Consider the following 21,999-nt stretch of genomic DNA (forward strand, 5'->3'; position numbering starts at 1 on the left):
CAGAGAAACCGCGTGGAAATGAAGCGGAGCCCCGCACCCTGAGAGGTTAGATTTCTACGCGCGGGGAGCGGGGAAGGAGCAGCATCCGAACATTCCGAGCGCCGCCTGCAGGGCAAGCCAGAGCTGTGGGTTCCACGGGGCTCGTCCTCCCGCGGCCGGGCCAATGAGAGGCCGGCAGGGGCGGAGCCTCCCCAGTCCAAGAAGCTTGAAGGAGAGAAGTTGCCCAGGGTGCGTGACTCATCCCCGGGCGGGCAGGCAGGCAGGCAGGCAGGCAGGCAGGCGCACATGGTGGCGCGGGCAGGGCAGCGATCATCACCCTCCTGCCAGCCGGCCGGCTCCGCTGCATGGGAAGCGCAGGTCGAAGAGCCTCTGCCGAGCCCGAGACGTCTCCAGGCACAAGGCTCTGATCAGCAGCCCCTGGACCACCACCAGCAACAAGGTTGCCACTCCGCCTTTGGAAACGGGGGGATCGCTGGATGTTGTTGCCTCTGGTCAGAAGGACCAGGATCAGAGCCGGCTGGGCTGGCCCAGGGGATGGAAAGTGCCCCTGAGGCGTGGGGAGGGAGCCCTTTGCAAGCTGAACTTTGAGAGGGACCCAAGACTCCTTGCCAAAAGCCAGCACAGAAAGTTAGAGGAAGCTGGGAAAACCCACCCTGGACTCCCAAGCCTGAAGACACGTATGTGCTAGGGGTGTGTGCTGTATTTTAGGGGGTTTGCCCCCAATAGGCACTTGCCACTGCCTGCCCCCTCCCCAGCACCTGCCCCTGCTGTAGCTTTGAAATGCAGACATTTTTGTTCTCCTCCATTTGGATTTCTTTTTTCCGTTTGAATTTGGTTGAATTGTGGCACCTTTGACTTTTGAACCACAAACACATACCCCGCTGGGTCCTCCTCGCAGCTGTCGCCATGTCCTTCGACCACATCATGATCACTTCGATCAACGGCTCCTCCAGTGGGACTGGGGGGCCCACCTTGAGCAGCAAGCCCCCCACCATCCCTGCCGTCATGTTCATCTTCGGTGTGGTGGGCAACCTCATTGCCATCGTGGTGCTGTGCAAGTCCAGGAAGGAGCAGAAAGAGACCACCTTCTACACGCTGGTGTGTGGACTGGCCGTCACAGACCTCCTGGGCACCTGTCTGGTGAGTCCGGTTACGATAGCCACATACCTGAAGAACCAGTGGCCGGGGGGTGAGGCGCTGTGCGAATATAGCTCCTTCATCCTCCTCTTCTTCGGCCTGTCTGGACTCAGCATCATCTGTGCTATGTCCATAGAGAGGTACCTGGCCATCAACCATGCCTACTTCTATAACCATTATGTGGATAAGAAGCTGGCAGGGCTCACCCTCTTTGCCATCTACGTTTCCAATGTCCTCTTCTGTGCCCTGCCCAGTATGGGTCTGGGTAGCACCACCCTGCAGTACCCCCAGACGTGGTGCTTCATAGACTGGCGGACTAATGATTCTACCCATGCCGCCTACTCCTACATGTACGCCGGCTTCAGCTCCTTCTTAATCATGGTGACCGTGGTCTCCAACATCTTGGTGTGCATGGCCTTGATCCGCATGCACCGCCAGTTCATGCGCCGCACCTCCTTGGGGACAGACACTGCCACAAGCCGCTTGTCAGACTTTCGCCGGCGCAGAAGCTTCCGACGCATGGCTGGGGCAGAGATCCAGATGGTCATCTTGCTCATTGCCACATCCTTGGTGGTGCTGATCTGCTCCATTCCTCTCGTGGTGAGTAATGCTGGCCGACCCCGTTTCCTTCCAGTGTCATCATTGCTACTGTGATTTTCCTCTGTGCAAGGTTGGCTGGAAAGTGAGGCTCTTGTTGACATGATTTCCATGCATGTGATTTTTCTTCAGAAAAAAGAGAGAGAACCAAGACTGTCCCAGCCTTCTTTTTTCTTTTTTCTTTTTTTTTTTACACTGTTTTAGTAATAGACAGATAAGGCTATGATTGTTTGCACACAGGAAACTAAGAACTTTGAACTACTCTCTTGCTATTGGTGATACACCGTTTACTGCTGTTAACTCAGCATGTGATGTAGAAGAGGAATCTAACAGACATTCTAGCCAATGTAGGTATGACTTTCACCTTACAGGTGATATCCATGCAAAGCCAAGAGGCTACTGTGCAAGAATGTCCTTTCGGTCCCATTAAAAGTCAGTAGCTCCCCAGATCAGTTATTTTCAATCTTTTTCATTTCACAGCACACTGACAAGGTGCTAAAATTGTCAAGGTACACCATCAGTTTTTGACAAGGCACAGCATGCTGTTGGTGGGGGGCTCACACCCCCCCCCAATGGCCCTACTAATTAACGACCCTCTCCCATACTCCTGCGGCACACCTGCAGACCATTCACAACTGCAGGCCATTCACAACACAAGTGTGCCATGGCACAGTGGTTGAAAATGGCTGCCCCAGATATTTGAGCATCCCCACCCATGGGATATTTAAAGCATGTTTAAGATTGTGCACTGTGACCTATATTCAGAGGATGAACTTGCAGCCTTTTGCATGTTTAGTCTCAGGTCAGAGTGCATCAATTTGCAGCCTTAAATCCAAACGTAGCATGATCTTATGGGTTACTTGGAAGTGAACTCTACTTTGTTCAGTGGAGCTTATTCTCCAGGCAAGTGCATATCATACAGCAGTTTTAACGGGGTTGTGGCAGGCTGAGCAATCTTGAAAAATGTCACCTCACTGCTTTCGTCAGGTTTCATAGACACTCGCACTGGTCAGTCAAGATACTGCTAACCGAAGATCTACTGGAACTCTGTGAGGCTTTGCACCAGGCCTGGATGTTGAGTGCATTTCTAGATGTTGATAGGACTAGTGTGAAGTTTGCAGACATTCAAGCACCAGAGAATAAAAGGCTGTACGTTTAAAAAATCACTCCGTGGTCTATAATGTTGCATGAATACTTTTGGAGGGAGGCTTTAGGTTGAAACATTTACAGCTGAGTTGTTGCCTCACATTCATCAGGACACGGCAGGAGCTGCTCCTGATTTTTCGGAGAGAGTCCCTGCATTCAAAGACCTGAGAAATACAGAGAGAGCATTAAACTGGCTTCTTTAAATACATGGGTGGATCCTGTTTCCCTTTGCAGAACTGCCTTGTGCTCAATTGCAGGAGGTACAGGGCCCACCTCTACCCACTGCAAAAGCAACCTTTAATTAGTGTCCTGCATTTAGCACTTCTTCTTTTTCCCTTTTGACTCCAGGGAAGGAGGAAGAAAAATCCAGTTGTGGGCTTAGCTGGGACTTGCTTCTTGTTGTAAAACTTACCATTTGCCAAAACATGGCAAATTACTCTTTTTTTTTTTCTGGAGGTATTGAACAAGTAGCGCATGCTTGCCATCACCCCGCCTTTTTGTCCTGGGAACTAAGCGATTGTTGTTAGAGAGATGGGTTGAGAATCCAGCTTTGCGCCATGGAGGTTTGTGTAGGCGAGAGTCATTCTGAAAACAGCTTCCTAAGGTGTACCAAAACTAGAGAACCTCATAATTGAAGAGCTGTTCAGTTAAATGGGATAATTCTACAAGTCAGGCCAGTTTTGCGACATAACTAGCATAATCCAGTGGTGTGTACCTGAACTGGGGTAAAAATGCACCTTCAAGTTGTCCAGCTTGTGCTTTGTGGTATGTAACTGTACACCTTCCTGCATGGCATTGCTTACAGTGACTGCAGTGAAGGCAGCCTTACACATGATAGTTTTCTCTACACGGAAATCCTCACTGTTTAGGTATTAAAAGTATGCATCATCAGTGAAAGATATGGGGTGAATTCCCTGTTTAAGGTCCTGTTGCAAAATAGACGCTTTTTCATTCACACGTATTTTTAGCTCCATATGGCCTCCTTTCAGACAGCCCTGAAACTTGGAGCTCATTAAGACCAAGATGCCTTCTCTAATGAGAGATGGTGCACATATATTATGTGTCAGCATTTAGTAGAGAGAGGGAATCTGTGCGCAAAGACTTACATATTCTTGGATGAAAGCACAGTGGACTTTATATATTTTTTTGTATTGTTATTGTTGTTACTCTGATAATTAATCAGCACCCCGCCATAACCTAATAATAACCTAAATGTTTAAGTATTGCTGCATATGTATAGGTCAGTGTTAACTGGAATTCCTGCTTCCCTATCTGAACATAGTCTAAGCACAAGTCAATAATCCCAGCAGGTAAATTATTCCATTCCATTCCGAGATAGCCTTATTAGAGCCATCACACACCTGCAGAGTGAGATGCCAGAATCCTGAATGTCAGACTACCAGTGGAGGGTTATATATTTGAAAGCTCACCCATATAAAAGCTCTCTTTGTAGAGTAAAATTTGATGCTAGATGTTCCTCCCCTGATGTGCTGGTTTACTTTATGGAAGAAACTTTTGGTGTGTATGTGCAGCAAAAATGTGATTAGCCCACCTTCTGTCTGAAGGGGTACAGTACCACACTGGGCTGCATAAACGTTTTGCCCAGTCTTCCGAAAAGCTGCTTTCAAAGAAATTCATGACTAGCAAGGCAGAACTCGGATGTTCAGTTGCCTAAGAGACAGAAACTGTAGATCTTTTTCCCAGAAAGAATTGCCTAGTTCCGTGAAGAGAACTGCATTACTAAAAATTTACGGGCAGCATTGGAGATTCTGTGTCTGAAGTAGCTGACGGGCAAAGAGTGACTCTCCATTGAACAGTACTGTACCAGGATGCTCAGGTAGCGTTACTGTGGGAAGCAGGATCTGGGCTAGATGGAACTTTGGTGTGGTCCAGTGTTCTTTTTATGTCCATACAAGATTTTGAAATAGGAAATGGTCATCATCCAGATTGTCATTGGAAACAGCGGTTGATGTCAAAAGTAAGAAAATCATGTGTTCCTTCAGCAGCATGTTCCATCAGCGTGCCAGGCTTTCATGCTGTAGCAAATGTTTCATAAAGCACTTTGTGATGGCTCAAAGAACTGCGCTGGCGGGAGAGCCAGAGCTAGTAAGGCAGGGTGGGGGAGGGGCAGAATGGGGCGGGAGGAAGGCAGCAATGGGTAGGGGTGGGTGTAGTGGTCCCTGGATTGGGTGAGATTGGCAGCCCTTTCCCGATCTGATCTGCCCACACAGATCACTGCAGGTCTGAGTTGCCCCATTGCAGGCTGCTGGGGTTTAAGAATATAAGAACATAAAAAGGACCTGATGAATCAGGTCCAGGGCCCGTCTAGTCCAGCTTCTTGTATCTCACAGCAGCCCACCAGATGCCTCAAGGAGCACACAAGACACTTGCATCTTGCGGCCACCCCCTTGCAACTGGCATTCTAGTTACCCTTGGACTCCCCCCCCCAAATGTCCACAACCCCAAGGAGACCTCCAGCAACCTTAATTCCCCCATGGGATGCAGTGTAGCCCATGCCAGCCCCACTGCATCAGCAAAGGGGAATTTATTTAGGATTGGGCTGCCCATGTCCTGTAGCATATTAAAAACTAAGAATTTTATTATGGCACAAGATTTTGTGGACTACAGTCCACTTCATCAGATGCATAAGGAGTTATCCTGGATGGTGGTGGTAATAGTAGGGGTGTGTGTATGAGTTACAAATGGACACACATGGATACGGGGGGCAGGAGTTAGTAGTGGATCCCAAGGCAGTTAAATGCTGGTTTTACCTCCTTCTCAAGATGCTTAGGATTTCAACAATTAAATTATGTGTCAATTGCAAAGGAAATTAGCTTAGAGCTGAGTTTACTTCATTGCTTATTTATGTATTGCAGTGGCATCCAATACACAGGTCTATCTGTTTTGTTCTCACAACGACCCTGCGAGGTTGGCTGAGTGAAAAGAAAGTGACTTGCTTAAGGCCACTCAGGATGATTCATATGACCACAAATATTTCTGGTTCAAAAGGACAATCTACTTTTGTCCTTCATATGTAGTTTAAGTGTCTGTGGCTTTGCTGGTGAGTGAAGCAGGCATTGTGGGATCTATGTAGCTATAAATCTTGTAAAACTTCTTATTCAGTAAAGGAGAAACCCACAGAAAAGTCTGCTTCACTTTCACAAGGGTAGTAAAAGAAAATTCAGTGACCTGCACTTTTCAAACATTTTTTTAGTGTATGGGAAATAGCTAACTAAAACTTATCACTCCAAGTTATACCTTGAAATTAAAACTGGTTCATGGATATGAACCTAAGCTAAGTGGAAAGTCTATTTAATTAGTGGAAGGTACCTGCAATTCAGCATCCAGTATTTTTAATTCTGTAGTTACCTAAGCAATGAAGGAGTCAAATTAATTAACAGAGATGTGACAGAGGACTGGAACAAACTAGGATGGCATTCACTTTACATGCTTACCTGAAGGTCAGACCCACTGAACATGGTGGGACTTTTTTTTAGAAGTAAACAGCAGAAACTGTGCTGTAGCAGCAGTGAGAAAGCACCTGATCAAACAAAAGCATCTCACTTGTGCACGTGTGTTTTAAATGTACATAGATTGTCAAATATTGGATGAAGACTCTGAAACTACACTCAGACTGAAGTGGAAATAGTAAAACTAAAGAGGCTGATTTAATACGCCAAGAACAAATATACTGTAGTCTCCTTTTTTGGAGTGCTTTGCTATGGGAGGCCAAGGCTGTAATCCTAACCTCACTTTCCTGGGAGTAAGTCCCATTGACCACAATAAGACTTACTTCTGAGTAGACCTGTTTAGCATTGTACCCCAAGTCTCCAACAGTTTAAAAAATGTGACTTATAGTATTTGTATAATGCCCTTCTTCTAAGAAGCCATGGCTACAGACACGGTTCCCTCACCCCCTGCTCTCTCTCTGTCTCATCACACCTCAACAATTCTATGTCATAAGTCAGGATGAGAGGCAGTGAGTGGTGCAAGGTGATCCAGTAAGCTTTACGACTGAGCAAGAATTTGAACTCGGGTCCTTTTAGCCCAAGTCACACACTCTGTCTACTGATTGTGCCTCAGTGGAGAAGTGTAATTGTGCAGGCCTAGAATATCAAGTGGGAGCTTGCATCTGAAGATACAGATTTGATCCTCTGCCAAGCTATTAGTCGTCATCTCCAGCCAAGGCTCAGTGATTTACACTGCTTGTTTTCCCTGTGAAGGGCTATTGACTGTTCATTGGTATTGATGCTTCATGTCTAAGAGATGTTGTGGATGGAGCCTGCCAGAAATCGTGTCCTCTAACCCAGAAGCCATTACCCTGAATCTCAACTATGCATGTGGAATGATGAGGGTTCTGCACTAGTGTGGGTGAAAGGCTCAAAAGCAATGCCTGCTATTCACAGGGCTGCGACCACACTGAGATTCAAAATAATCCTGGAGCCGGTAGCAGAAATGCAGCATTGCATGGCAGAAATGCAAGGGCTACCACTTCTTACAGTATGGAAAAGGCAGTTATAGGGGAAGCATCTCTCTTTGAGCTCTTTGTCTGTCATGGCAGGTGTGTTTAAATGGGCTAACCTTCCTTCACATGTTCTCAGGCTGGGCCCTGCTCACAATAAGGCCTGGATGACAGAAGGATTTGATCAAACAGTGCTCTGTGATTTGCTTTATCTGTGCTTGATGAATGCTGTAATCTTTCATCTCATGACACCCTATCACGAGACCCAGTTTTAGTGTTTTACTATGCGCCTGTCTTTTTCCTTCTCTTACTTTTTCCATCTCTTCTTTCTTAAGCAAGCCAACCCAACTTAACCACAAAAAGAAAGTGATTGCACAGGCCACCCTAAGTAGAGGCATCACCTAGTCATGGGCCTGTTGATCAGTGCTTGGTGAGAAGAGTCCCACCAACCCCATTTCATATGGAGAATTTATTTTCTCTCTGCTCTTTACACTGAGTTTCTTTAAGGCTGAGATCCTGTACACCAGCAATTTTCAACCAGTGTGCGGTTGCACATTGGTGTGCGTTGAAAGGTCCATAGGTGTGCCGCCAGAGTATGGAGCACAGCTGAAAATAGCTGAAAAAGGTATTTCAGGTTATGTGGCAGTTTTTCTAGGGCAACCTTCTTAGTAACCAATTGTCTGTCCATTTTGAAGATAGCCAGACAATTCATTACTACAGCCAGTTGCCCTAGAAGCAGAGCTGCAGAACCCAGACAAGTCTTTCAGAAGTGACATCACAAGAGGCGAAGACCATAGAGGTCAGTGTGCCATTAAAAGGAAAACATTGAAAATACACACTTGAAGTGCTGCCATACACACCTACTTGGGAGTAAGATTCATTGAGCTCAGTTGCACTTACTCCTGAGTAGAAGGCTTAGTGCTGTAAAAGATCCAGCACTCAAAATGAGTTGGCTGTCCCTGTGTCACCAATTTCTGACTCCTTCCAAATAAAAAATAAGAGAAGCCTTTCTTGCTGTCTTGCAATCTGTATCCACTCAGTGCAAGGACAGGAAGTGCAGTGCAGTGGGTGGGGTGACTTCTATCCACCTGTGTGTGTTTCCACGCATAAGTTAGTAGAAGGGATGAACCTGGGCTCTTGAAACAAGGATTACTCTTAGCCGGCATGGAGAAGATGACAGGTTAGATTTCAGAGCCCTGCAGAGCTGTAAGCCTTTTCCAAGCTTACACAGTTAGGCTATGATCAGAATACCTGCTTTGGATGTAGGAAGTTCTTGCATGTACCCCTCCCATGCAGGAGGCTCAGCCTTTCACATGTCCAGGTAGGGTTGAGAAATACCCCTTCAACCCCAGACAGCTGCTGTCAATCGATTGAGACAGTACTGACCTTGATGAACCAATGGTCTGACCTGGAAGAAGCCAACCTCATATGGATGTATGGGGTTGGGGAGATGACATCATAGCCGCAGGCACCTCCCTTGACTCATGAGCACCCATTGCAAAGTGCATAGAGATCCCACCCTGGTTCAAGGGTTATTCTATATATAACCTTAGAGATGCAATGAATCTGTGTAGGTAATGGGGAGGAGCCTGCCCATGCCGCTATTCGTCCCGCACACATGCTCATTTTCAACCCCCCTAACATGCTAAATGAGATATAGGCCTTTTATTTTTCCTGGGCAAAGGCTACTTGGGGGATTCAGGTTCTTGCATAATATTAACTGACTGGCTATATATAGCAATGTATTGGTATGTGATAAAAGGAAATTTATGAGGACAGGCAAAGACTCGATGGAAGGCTACTCCTTTGTTTGTTTTGGGATGTAGCCTATAAAGGGATAATTTATGAGAAGGCACATATTATGTTTACAGTTAGTCAGAAGTTAAAAAATAACCCTTAACGTCACATGATGCCTGCCTTCATACAGCATTGTAACACCTTGGCGGGAGTTAGGAGTCTTCTCCCAGTTTGCAGACTTTCCACTGGCAGTGTACTCAAGCAAGTTCTCTTGCACTTGTGCAGAGGTATCACATCATATATGAGCCTACATGATTGCATGGACCTGTTTGTGGGGTCTCCATCTCTTTTCCCCCATGAAAAGAAAAGCAGTTGGGAGGTTATTCTCCCTTTTTTTGGTGATACACCAAGTATGTGATTCCGTGGAAATGTCAGAGGGTGAAATTACATAGGGCACCCAGTGGAGTAGCTGCAGGGGGTGGTGATGTGGTAAGTACTGCAGGCTCTGCAACATGCCATGCAAGGGGCCCCTCCTACTCGCCATCAGTTCCATTCTGGGCAGTGCCATTGCTGCTCCAACGGCGAGTGGGAGGGGCCACTTACATGGCACATTGTGGCATTTGCAATGTGGTTGGTTGGCAACTTTCAGTCTCAAGACTATGGTATAAGCCTACAGTTATTCCCAGGCGGTCTCCCATCCAGTTAGTAACCAGGCCTGACTCTGCTTAGCTTCCAAGATCAGACAAGATCGGGAATGTGCAGGATAACAGTTGAACTCTCTGCAATGTGGACTGCCCCCTGTAACTATGCTGCTGGGGGGGGGGCTACCCTGCCCATTCACTGCATGGCTTCCTCAGGACTCATAGTAGCCTAAAGGTCCACAGTGATCTGAGATCTACTTAACCCCATGCATGTGCCATGTATAGAGTTTAGAAAATCTAGAACCAACACATGACTTGAGATTTCCTTTTAGGCTGAACCCCCTACTGGCTGCTGGGATAGGGAGGGACAAGGAAGTGCCCCATCCTCTCCCCCAGAAGCCAGCACAGCTGGTACACTCCCAAGGAGAATGACCATCTGAGAGCATTCCAGGGTGGGAGGGAGTGGAGCCTTCCCCACCTGCCTGCCTAGTTGGCTGAGGACAAGTTCCAAGTAAACTGTGGAGCAAGCCTACTGGGGACAGAATGGAAGGGGGGGGGAGTGCAAAACAGGGGGGGAGTGCAAAACGGAAGCAAGATTTTTGCAAGGGATACAGTGCTGTGTATCCCTTTGGCACAACTTGAATGCAACATCTTTTTATTTATTTATTGGATGTATTTATTGGACGCTTTTATAAAGGTTTATAACAACTTTCTTATTATAGAGGCTTCTTTGCAGCAGCTAAAGCCTTTGCCTATTGCAGGGAGGCAAAACTTCTACCCAAAAAGCCTGTACAGACTTACCTAGGAATAAATCCCATTGAATTTAATGGGGCTTACTTCTGGGTAGATATGCATAGGCTTGGTGCTGTCAGAGAAAGCCTTGAACTGTGTTTCCAAAATCTGCTACTCTTGATACAAACTTCAGAATAGCATCTTAAGTGACACTGCCCATTTTCTGTTAGCTGCTGGAAACCCAGATCTACCCACTAACCTGCTGTTACGTTGATAGTTGAAAATTGGAAAAGGTAACTCATTGCTTAAAATGAGTGCCTTTACAGCACCAGCTCTGATAGAAAACCCAAGTTGGGTGGACCTTTTATTTATCTGGCAGGGAAGTCAGAATGACAGATTCTGAACTACACAGTCCTTTCACTGCTTGGAAAAGATTGTCATTGCTGACAGACATCAGAAACAAGATGCAGTAAATAAATGATAATCTGGATTTGTGATTTTAAAAAATAAAAGGGGAAGAGTGAGATGGCCACTTTGGTGGTTGCTGCTTTTGTTAACTTGTCTCTGGCATTCCGTGCCGGTTTCATTGGAATTTTAACCGCTAGATACTCATTCATATTTTTCCCAAAGTGGTTCCTACATCAGAACTCTTTTAGGTGTAATGGACATGCTGTTCTCTTGTGCATGGAACATCAACCATGACTGCTGCACTTCTCTGGGAGTCACCCTGTAAAGTCAAGAGGATTAAAGGACCGACCACACTGATGCAGTTGTCAGTGTGTGTGTGTGGGGGGGGGAATCTCCCACATCTGTACAGTCAGGAATTCTGATCAGCTTCTTCAGACTGTGTTTGGCATTCAAGAACAGTGCTAAGGAGTAAGGCCTTGGCATCTCATAAGAACATACTGGCTATTCATTGTGTATGTGTTGTACCCATCCACCTAAAAATATAACATGTGTGGGTGAGATTAATGTTTCCAAATAGGTACATGTGCTTGGGGGCAGAACTGCCATGACAGGAACAGCCTCGTGGGGCAGAGAAGATAGTTGCCCAACATGTTTTAAGTATTGCAATTCTTCCTCATGCCGTTCTTTCAGGAAGTGATCAAAACTGTCTTCTATACACCATTTCAAAATAACAAGATGGGCAGTGGGGGAGGGGTTATTTTAAGATGGAGTGGGAGAGTGGGGACATGGGAAAAGCTAGGCATACAGCTAGGCATACTTAGTGCACCAGCACATTCCATAACCTCTCCCTGTAGCCCTCCCATGTTCACAACTGTTGACTTCACCCTGCCCCAATACACATTTTGACTCTGGCTACCAGAAGTCATCCTCCTTATCCCCGCCAATCCCCACATAACTTTCTGCCTTTCCACATCAACTTGCCACCCTAGGAATTCCTGAGCATTTGCCCTGGAATCCCTTCACTATTTGCATGCTGAAGAGCAGACCTCTGCTTATGGGGGGGCCACTGGCCTGGCAAACCTCTCCATCATCTCATATGGATTTTGAGTGCTCCCTAGAACACACCTGACCCCACCTGCAACTGGAAATTGCTGACGTAGATCAGTAGTGTTGGGGTAAGCTGGCCTCCAGGAAAAGTTGGTCGCCAAAGTTGATCTTCTCACTGAAGAACTCCTGATAAGGAATTCCTAAAACTTACATCTTGGGAACCACTGACCTAGGCTGCTATTATTATTATTTATATACCGCTTTTCAACAAAAAGTTGACAAAGCGGTTTACAGAGAAAAATCAAACAACTCATGGCTCCCTGTCACAACAGGGCTCACAATCTAAAAAGATGCAAAAGAACACCAGCCAGGCAGTCACTAGAAAAGACACTGCTGGGGTGAGGAGGGCCAGTAACTCTCCCCCGGCTAAATAAAAGAGGAGCATCCACTTGAAAAGTGCCTCTTACTCAGCAGGGGTTTACAAATGTGGTGAGCTCTCAATCAAAAGAGCTGAGTGCCAGTAAGGTGTAGTGGTAAGAGTGTTGCGTTATAGACAGGGAATTCCAGGTTCAAATCCCCACAAAGCCAGAAAGTTCATGGGTAATCCTGGGCCAGTTTCTATCTCAAGAGAGTTGTTGGGAGAGGAAAAAACTGCATGAACAAGGGTGGAGGATAAACAAAAGTTTAAAACTCCTAAATCGTTAACTGTTTTGTGGTGGTGTTTTATGCATCCCATTTGACTTTGGAACTCTAACCTGAAGTTGGCAGTTCAAAGTCTTCACCATTTTGTTTTTCTTTTGCTGCTGTTGCTAATCCTATTTTAGGCCAACTTTCAGTGTTGGCCAGTTCAATCCAATAGCAACTAAACTCTCTCTTTCCCAGCTTGGTTTCTGAAATTGCCATAAACAAGAGACTGGAATTGTCAAAAATGTATTAGCAGTGCCATCTTGTGGTCAGAAAACCAATGGAATTCAACTCTCTCTCTCTTCTCCTGTCCTCTGGTAGTTGATCCACAGAACAAAAATCAGAAGAAGGAAAACTGGTGTGTGTGTTTGTGTGTGTAAGGACCTGCTGTGGATAAATCGCAGGGTGCCAGCTTCTGACTTCCATAGCGCTCTACTTTAGATGGATAGTCGAAGCTACAGGAGAGGGGATTGTCTTTGCTGTATAAGGTGATGCTGTGAGTACTTGCAGATTGCCAGTAGCTCTGGATAGGAGTCTTTTTGACATATTCAAGGAAGTGTATGATAATGTACAAAACCAAAATAAACAAAAGCTACCTGCCATTGTTAGATGGCTCGTCTGTTCTTTTTCATTTGTGTATAACAGTCATAGACCACATCCAAAATAGTCTCTAACAATTCAGCCTTCACCCAAGTGTGGCCTTAATTTGGAACCCCATAGATTGATACCCATTGATTAATCAACTAAGGACACAATCCTAACCCACTTTCCTACACTGGCATAGCTGTGCCAGTAGGGCATATGCTGCATCCTGCAGCTGGGGGGGGGGGCAGGCACGGAGGCCTCCTCAAGGTCAGGGCTTTTTTTCTAATGGAACGCAGGGGGACGGAGTTCCTGCCCCTCCCCTTCGGAGGCATTCCAGGAGGGCGGGGAGCAAAACAGAGGCAGAATAGACAGGCACAGGACTGGACTCTAAGGCTGCCATCCTATCCACAGTAAGCCCCATTCACTAAAGTGGACTTCTGAGTAGACATGCATAGGATTGGGCTCTTAGGCTGTAATCCTAGGCACTTTCCTGGGAGTAAGCTCCATTGACTAGAACAAGACTTACTTCAGAGTAGACATACCTAGGATTGGGCTCTTAATCCTGGCAGAGATATATATCTGCACCCGTTTTCACATGCTAAGGGCAGATGAAAAGGGATTCTACATGTGTACAACATGCTGTCCAGCCTTGCCAGAGATCTTCCTCGTCCTTCCCCCACAAGTATGCCCTCTGCCAGCCAGCGTTTGCAGCTCCTCTCCAGCAATGCACAGCAGCAGCTCAGGGCAGCAGAGAACATACAATTGCATGCCAAGCACCTTCCCAAAGACACAGAGTATTCTGATACCTGAATTAAACCATATTTAATTACTTGTTTGCAAAAGTAGCTGTTTCTATGTGCACCTAAGGGCTCCTCTCATGTAAGAATTCCTTTTTTGTTCTTACTCCCACAGTTGCTTAGAGTAATTTTACTACAAGGAACTCATGTAAGCCATTTTTTGGAATCCATTCACTGCTTCCTCTCCTCGAAGTAGTGCCACACTACATACTACATGCTACAAGTGCTCCTGTACAGTATTTTTCCCCATGTGTAGGAAAAGTAGCTAGGGGGAAGGGGATGTGGAGATTGACAGCCCAATCCTATGCATGTCTACTCAGAGGTAAGTTCATCTTTAGGGGGGAAGCACATAAAAATATTTTATTTCTCCAATAAAAATGGTAAATAAATAAATAAATAAATAAAAGATTAACAAGTTGTGAGTTCCTGCACCTTTTTTTCACAAAAAAAGCACTGCTCAAGGTATAGCAGTGTTTGTTCCCTTACCTTGAAGTTGTATCACCTTTATATTGGCAGGAGGTCTGGTCTAGAGGGTAGAGCCTCCATTTGCCTGAAAATTAACATCCACAAGGTCGCCGGTTCGAGGCCACCGGCACCGTGCGACCTTGAAGCAGCTGACAAGCTGCAGCTGAGCTGTTCCATCTGCTCGGAGCGTGGGAGGATGGAGGCCAGAATGTTAAACCAGATCGGAGTGTAACAGCTCGAATGTGGTGGTTCTTGAAAGAGAGAACCTTCTTTCAATTTGTAAAAATCCCTGCGTGGATTTAATAAGCCTGCCTGTGTAAACCGCCTTGAATAAAGTCTTGAATAAAGACCAAGAAAGGCGGTATATAAATACTGTATATTATATTATTATTATTATATTATTATTATATTGGTGCAGGAAAGTAGGTTAGGATTGCACCCTAAGACCTTACAGATGTCCATACAAAGCTTGCAGTCCTACTTAAATGGTGGTTGGCAACCTTCAGTCTCGAAAGACTATGGTATAAGCCTACAGCACCTGGTATTCTCAGGCGGTCTCCCATCCAAGTACTAACCAGGCCTGACCCTGTGTAGCTTCCAAGATCAGACAAGGTTGGGCATGTGCAGGGTAACAGTTGCTGCCAGTCCTACTTAATAACAATGACTTAATACTATTTAGCAGCTGCATATCCCTTTCTGTGTGTTCAAAGCTTTTCTTATCAACCCTAACAGCAGTCCTGTAAAGTGGGCCAGCACTATCATCCCCATTTTACAGACAGCAGGCTGTTGCAGGGACTGAGTAGTTTGCATTTCATGAACAGGTACACTCCAAAAGCTCCCTTATACAGCGGCAGACCATTGATCTTTCTACTTCAGTATCTGACAGTGACTGTCCAGTGATTTGGATAAAGAGATGTCTTTCCCACCCTTTCTGGGGAATATCAGCAACTGAATCTAGGACCTTCTGCAGGCAAAATATGTGCTCTGTGTCACTGAGAGCTCCTTCCAAAGTGAATTAATGGCAGAGGCAAGATTCCAACCAGGGACTTCCCAATTCAAAGTTCAGCCACGATGCCTCTGTAGCAACTCAGTACCAGAGCAAGGAATGCAGTTGTTTTTGGTGTGCAGTCTAGCCCGACTTAGCTTATTAAAGTCTCTTTGATTTCAACTGAAGTGTTTGACTGAGTCTCCCATGTTCCCATGCTAGACTCTCATCTTCAAACCAATGGGTCTTGTGATTAACTTTGGCTTACTGTGGCTAGTTACCAGAAATGAGCTGGGTATGAGCTATGAAGTCCTATGAACACCACTAAAGGTCCTGTGCATGCGTTGTGCTTGTACAACTTCATTTTTAGTGGGATCCCAGCCAGCATTTGTGTAATGCAGTATAAATAGGACAGGCTAGATTCACATGGAAGATGTCAACAGCATGATTCAGTGCCATTCATCATCCCAAGTTTTTTTTTAATTTATTAAAAAAAGACAAAATTCATGCCAGACAAGCTGTCTTTAAGCAAAATAAGTGCTAGCAAGCTACTACAGGCAAAACATGGCAGGTATTAAAGCATTTCCTTGAATACTCAGGGCTTGGAAGATACCAGCAAAAGTTACTTCTAACCTCAAAGAGCCTGCAGTTCCAGGCTTGTTCCTGTAAGAGAGTTTGCCTGGGAGGGTGAAAGTTGGGTCCAATTTTGTTTTGAAATGTGCCTTTATGAGAGCCTGGCTGAAGGAAAGTATGTGGTGATTGGCTAGATCTCCCAGAATGACTCAAGGCCACATTCTGTATCTCAAACACACCCAGAACAGTTAATAGCAGATTTGGTTGTACAAGGAACAGAAGAGTTGCCTCTTTAAAAAAAATAAAAGAGACAACAATCACCTTTCCAAACCTCTGTGATGCACAGTTGAATGCTCTAAATGAATGAGCAAAAGTCCAGACACCTGAGGCCGGAGAGCTCAGGCATATCAGAGATGATCCATGGAAAGGTTATTGAGCCACAAATCCACTTCTGGTTGAAATAACAGAAGGAGAAAAGGGTTTTGTTTTCTAGGTGAGATCAACTTGCTGGAAATGTTTCTCACCCCAAAAATAGCTCCCTTCTGACATCACATCAAGCCACTGTCCTTCCTGTTGTCACATGTAGTTGCTAAGCCAGCTTTTTGGTTTGAAATGTCACCCTGACCTTCAGTCACCAAGTTACATGGCTAACCTTATTTTCCCCCTCCTCTCTTGTAGGTGCGTGTCTTCGTGAACCAACTGTACCAGCCACCTTCAGTAAAGGATATTCGGCAAAACCCTGACCTTCAGGCCATCCGCATCGCCTCGGTGAACCCTATCCTGGATCCGTGGGTGTACATCCTGCTCCGCAAGACGGTGCTCAGCAAAGCTATCGAGAAGGTCAAGTGTCTCTTCTGCCGCATCGGAGGTGCCCATTGGCAGCACTCAGGCAACAACTGCACAGATGGCCGCCGGGCCTCTTCTGCCACTGCCAGCCATTCTCCCTCCTTCATCTCCCGAGAGCTGAGGGAGATCAGCAGCACTTCGCAGACTCTCTTATATCCCCTGGAGCCCAGCGAAGGTGGTGCTGGGGGCAGTCGGCTGTTGCCAGGAGCCAACAGTCATCTGGCCTGCTCAGACACTACGTCCATAAGAACACTGAGGAGCTCAAACACCTCAGAATCTTCGCAGGGACAGGACTCTGAGAGCACATTTTCAATGAATGAACTCCGGCCCGCTGGTGGGGTCAGCACTGCTCCCAAGAGCAGCTGTCTTCAGGTCACCTTCCCCAGTGAGACCCTGAACTTATCGGAGAAGTGTATATAAGCCATGGAAGGAACTTGGTCACAGGTGACCCTTGAGGAGCTGCTTCAGTAGACGTATCAGACAAGGGCACATCCTCTTGTCTTGACTGAGGAGTGCCCAAGGCTCCCATGCCTTTTCGTTTTCCCGGTCTAACGGGATCAGGTAGCCATTTGGAGAATGGTGGATAGAAAATGAGTACCTTCCAAGCGATGCAAAATGTGAGATGCAGTTTTGCATGCGAAATTCAAAATGGCAGCCGCAAGGGGTGGCTTTAAGCACTCTAGCTTCTTGGCTCCTAGATCTTTACACTCTAAGTGTACTATATATCCTGTAAAGAGAAAAAAGATGGAACTGGGTCCCAAGGCAGAGCTTGTTTGTCACATTTCTTGCAAGCAACTAAGGACTGCACAACTGCCATTGACTGCCATCAGACCTGCCAATATAACAGATGAATGTAAAGGGGGTGAGAATTACTGCTGCTGTTTGCCTTGCCTTGCCCTGTGATATAGAACTGCTTCCCTGAAATCCAGAGTTGGAACGAATTTCCATTTTTTTCTCCCCTCCAGATGAGATGGAAGCATATTTATCCCCTTGTCCTTTCCCCTCCATTATTACTTAATAAGAGACCACTAAAGCCTAAAGCAGGTTCCTGGTGACTGCGTAGAATGACTTCTGCAAGTTCACCCATGAAAAACACCATTTAAAAAATCTCCCCTTGGTGTGAAAAATGTGAATTTCTCTGGCTGTATATATTTTGTGACTGAATGTATTTAAAAATTCTGTATTCTTCTCTATGAGAAGGTTTATTCTTAATATATATATATGAAAAAATAATGTTGCCAGCCCTCTTCTCCTTTGAATGCCTGCTGATAGATAATTTTCCACTAGACTCATCTTTCAGAGACACAACTCAGTGGGCTAAAGCAGAGCTATTGCTTGAGAAGGAAAGCAGTCTGCCTGCCTTGAATGTCTTTGACTGTGCCTACTTAAGCTAACGGTCCAGTGAACATTCATGCAGCCTGTTCCTGTGCATATTTACTTGGTAGTAAGTCCACTGTGTTCAATGCGGCTTACTCCCAGATGAGTGTGTAGGATTGCAGCCTTGATGATACAGTGTGAATTCTTACACGTTGAAGCATGAGCTAACGCCCATTTTGCAGCCCAGTCTGAACCATGGTTGCTTGGAAGCAAACCTCTGCAAGTGCAGTGGGATTAAACGTCTATCAAATATGCATAGGATTGTCATTTTAGGATCAGTCTGCACAGCCATCAGTGGACTCCTAATCCAGGATTGCTTGGAGGAACTATGAATTAGGACCTCCCTACACGCAGCCAGTTCCATCTGCACTCTGTGCATTTGACGCAGCTCAGAAAAGGGCCAGTGGTATAAACGTTGGAGGCATGAGTTCATAGAGCCAGGCCATGAGCTGCCATCACTCTCCCTTGCTTTATGGAGATGGTCATGGCAGAGTTACTGGCTGTACATACCAGTTTTAAGAAATCCTAATGGAATGTTTTTTTCCAATGTTGTTCATTGTGCAAATGTGCTCTGCTTACAGCTGCCAACCACTTAAACTGAGCAACAACTTTCCATTTCCCATAGATGGAAAATAGTTAAGGCTAATACATATGTGCAAGAGATTATCAAGCACAGGGAAAGCAATCATCAACCTAGGAGCTAGAGCAGAACTGTTTCAGTGCATGTTTATGAGCAGAGTATTTGTGAATGAACTCAGGTATGGTCATTATTTGGGATTCAGTGGTCTACAGTGAAAATCAGTTGAAGGGTGAGATCATGTCCAGACGTATAACCAAAGCTGTTGAGATGGGTCTACTACATTTAGGACACAATCCTAACCAACTTTCCAGCATTGACATAACTGTGCCAATGTGGCATGCACCTTATCCATAGTGGGGAGGCAGTCAAGGAGGCCTCCTCAAGGTGAGGGCATGTTTGTTACCTTAACTTGGGACTGCATGGCAGCTAAGTCAGTGCTGGAAAGTTGGTTAGGATCGCGCCCTTAATTGATTAAGGCTGCAGTCCTATGCACACTTTTCCTGGGAGAAGGCCCCATTTAACACAATGGGATTTACTTCTAAATAGGCATGCATAGGATTGAGCTGTAAATCATGTACAAAAGGAAGTTCCCAAGAGAGGACTTCTCCCCTCCTCCTTACAACTATGCCTAATGATCCCCCCAAATCCACTCCTGTGGGGAGGGGGTCACATTAATCCTCTGGATTAATAGGGAATGCAGTGTAGGGAAGAGCTACCAAAGAAGGGAGAATTACAAAAACTGCCTTCTCCTTGTAGGCATATAGATGTAAGCAAGTTCAGGTTATTGTACAACCCGTTGTCTTTTTTTGCTGATGTGCAAATGTTTGCAGATTTAATCAATTCATTAATCAATTGAATTTCTTTGATCAAGGTGCAGCCCTCGTTGTGACCTTTTCAGCCCTTCTGCTAAGTAAATGCTCAGCTCAGTTTATGCTGTTCATTTGATCGACTAGGTAAAATTTACACTAATGCACATGGGATAAAAGACTCAGGGCCCAATCCTATCCAATTTTCTAATGCCAATAGGGTATGCACTGTGCCAATTATTGCTGTGCCAATAGGGTATGCACTGCTTCCTGTGCTGCGGAAGCAGTCACCAAGGCCTCCTCAAGGTATGGGAACATTTGTTCCCTTACCTTGGGGCTCCATTGGCTGCACCAGTGCTGGAAAGTTGGATAGGATTGGGCCCTCCAATCCTCCAATAGTGGTTGTTTTTGGACCCCCAACAAAGCAGCAGGTTGCTTTAGAACAGGGGTGTCCAAAGTTTTTGGCAGGAGGGCCACATCATCTCTGACACTGTCGGGGGCCAGGGGAAAAAATAATTTACATTTAAAATTTGAATAAATTTACATAAGTTTACATAAATGAATATATTAAAGATGAACTTGTATGAATGAATGCAGGTCTTGCAGTAGCTCGAGCCCTATAAAAGGCCTTGCACAAAGCAAGGCTGGCCTTTCCTTTGCTGCCACTGCTGCATCACAGGTGTGAAACAGCAAGCAGTGGAGGGAGCCCTCGTCCCACAGGTCACGTGAAAGGTCGAACAGTTGGCCATCATGCTGAGAGCAGTTGCGTCGGGCCAGTGTGGGCTCCAACAAATCTCAGGATGGCCAGAGGCTCATTGGAGACTGAGGGCTACCTGAGGGCCGCATTGGGAGGCCCTGAGGGCTGCAAGTGGCCCCGGGGCCGGGGATTGGGCACCCCTGCTTTAGAACAAGTAATAAATGAGGATATCAGGGATGGTTTGCCTTAAGACTTCACCTCACTCCAAACAACAGCTAACCAGAAGCCCGAAGGAATGTTTGCATTTGTGTGCCATGGTTGAAGGGTTCGATTTTGTGTTGGTGTTATGCTGTTCAGATCTTTGGAGGTCTAATTTTTATCAAGGAAAATATTAAGCATGTTTTGTTGCTTAACGTGTTTTTGTGTGAATTACTTTCTGTTGGGGTTCAGTTCTGAGCCTGAATGTTGGTGATACGTTCTAAGAAACTGTTTGTACCGGCACCAATCACTTTTGGAAATCACAATTAAATGCAGACATGCCGTTGGAGTTCAGATTTCATTGTGTGTGTTTCTGTGGATTCATTTGCAGACCTGACCGTTCAAATACCTTGTCCCAGCAACAATGGAAGAGCATGTGCTTTGCCAGCAGATGCTTCTAGGTTCAATCCTTGATTATCACCAGATAGGACTGAACTCCTGTCCAAACCACCAGAGATCCTCTGCTAGTCAGTGTTCACAATATCAACTTAGGGCCAAATCCTATCCGACTTTCCAGCACTGATGCAACCCCAAGGTAAGGGAACAAAACATTACCTTCCTACTACTACTGCTGCTGCCATCCTTCTGAATACCGGCTTCTGGATTGCCCGCAAGAAGCAATGGGAAAAAAGTAAGCAAGAACACACACACTAAAAGATAGGGACTCAAAGCCATTTTTAAGTCCATAGTCACTTTTTGAGTCACTCCCCTCAAGTCACTGAGTTGGAATAAGTGACGGCCACAACTTCAGTTGCCTCGAGTCATCACAAATAGCTACTTACTGCGATTCGAGTTGAGTGCCCATCCCTGCATAACGGTGGATATGACATGCATGCCAAAGTGGTTAAGCTACTCCCACACTAGGAAGAAAGCAAACATTTGTACAAGCAAAGTCCAAGCCACCCTAATTACGAGAAAAGTTGAAAACGGAACTATTTTTATATTCCAAGCCAAAACTAAGAACATGTTGTTGCCTTGATGATAAAAGGGCAGCCCGCAAGCACAGAGCAAACAAAACCATAAACACAACAGGATGGCAAGCTGGTCTACGAAAGTGCTGGATGCTCCTTCATCCCTTGAGACAATTTTCCAAGCAGCAATTGGGAACATATAACCATGTTTGCAAAATGCAAGCTGAGTTTATTAGAGTGCGCATGTACTGAAAACCTAATTCTGTAATACAAATAGCCAGTTCACAGGGAGCAGTGCTAACTCATGACTGGGTGTGTGCACACTCTTACACACAAAAAGTCATCTGTGCAGGAAGTGGTGCCATAATTTCAGGGACTGCAAAAATGCTGCTGTGATCGCAGACATCACTATTGGCTGTATCCATGCAGTCAGTCCAGTCCACACTAATTGGTTTTCCTATGCAAATGCAGGCACCAGTAGCTAAAGATGGTTCTAAAGATGGCGAGCATAAGTCCCTGCAGCTCCTT

General features: G+C 45.7%; 1 protein-coding gene across 1 annotated transcript; it reads left to right on the forward strand.

Moving 5' to 3' along the window:
* Positions 1 to 264: 264 nt before the first annotated feature.
* PTGER4 (prostaglandin E receptor 4) lies at positions 265 to 20,843 on the forward strand. The gene is made up of 2 exons (XM_066618252.1): positions 265 to 1,737; positions 16,675 to 20,843. Exons 1-2 carry the CDS (start codon positions 907 to 909, stop codon positions 17,260 to 17,262), a joined length of 1,419 nt encoding a protein of 472 aa, XP_066474349.1. The 5' UTR covers positions 265 to 906; the 3' UTR covers positions 17,263 to 20,843.
* The last annotated feature ends 1,156 nt before the right edge of the window (positions 20,844 to 21,999 follow it).

This window comes from Tiliqua scincoides, chromosome 2 (genome assembly GCF_035046505.1).
Source record: "Tiliqua scincoides isolate rTilSci1 chromosome 2, rTilSci1.hap2, whole genome shotgun sequence".
Lineage (NCBI taxonomy): Eukaryota > Metazoa > Chordata > Lepidosauria > Squamata > Scincidae > Tiliqua > Tiliqua scincoides.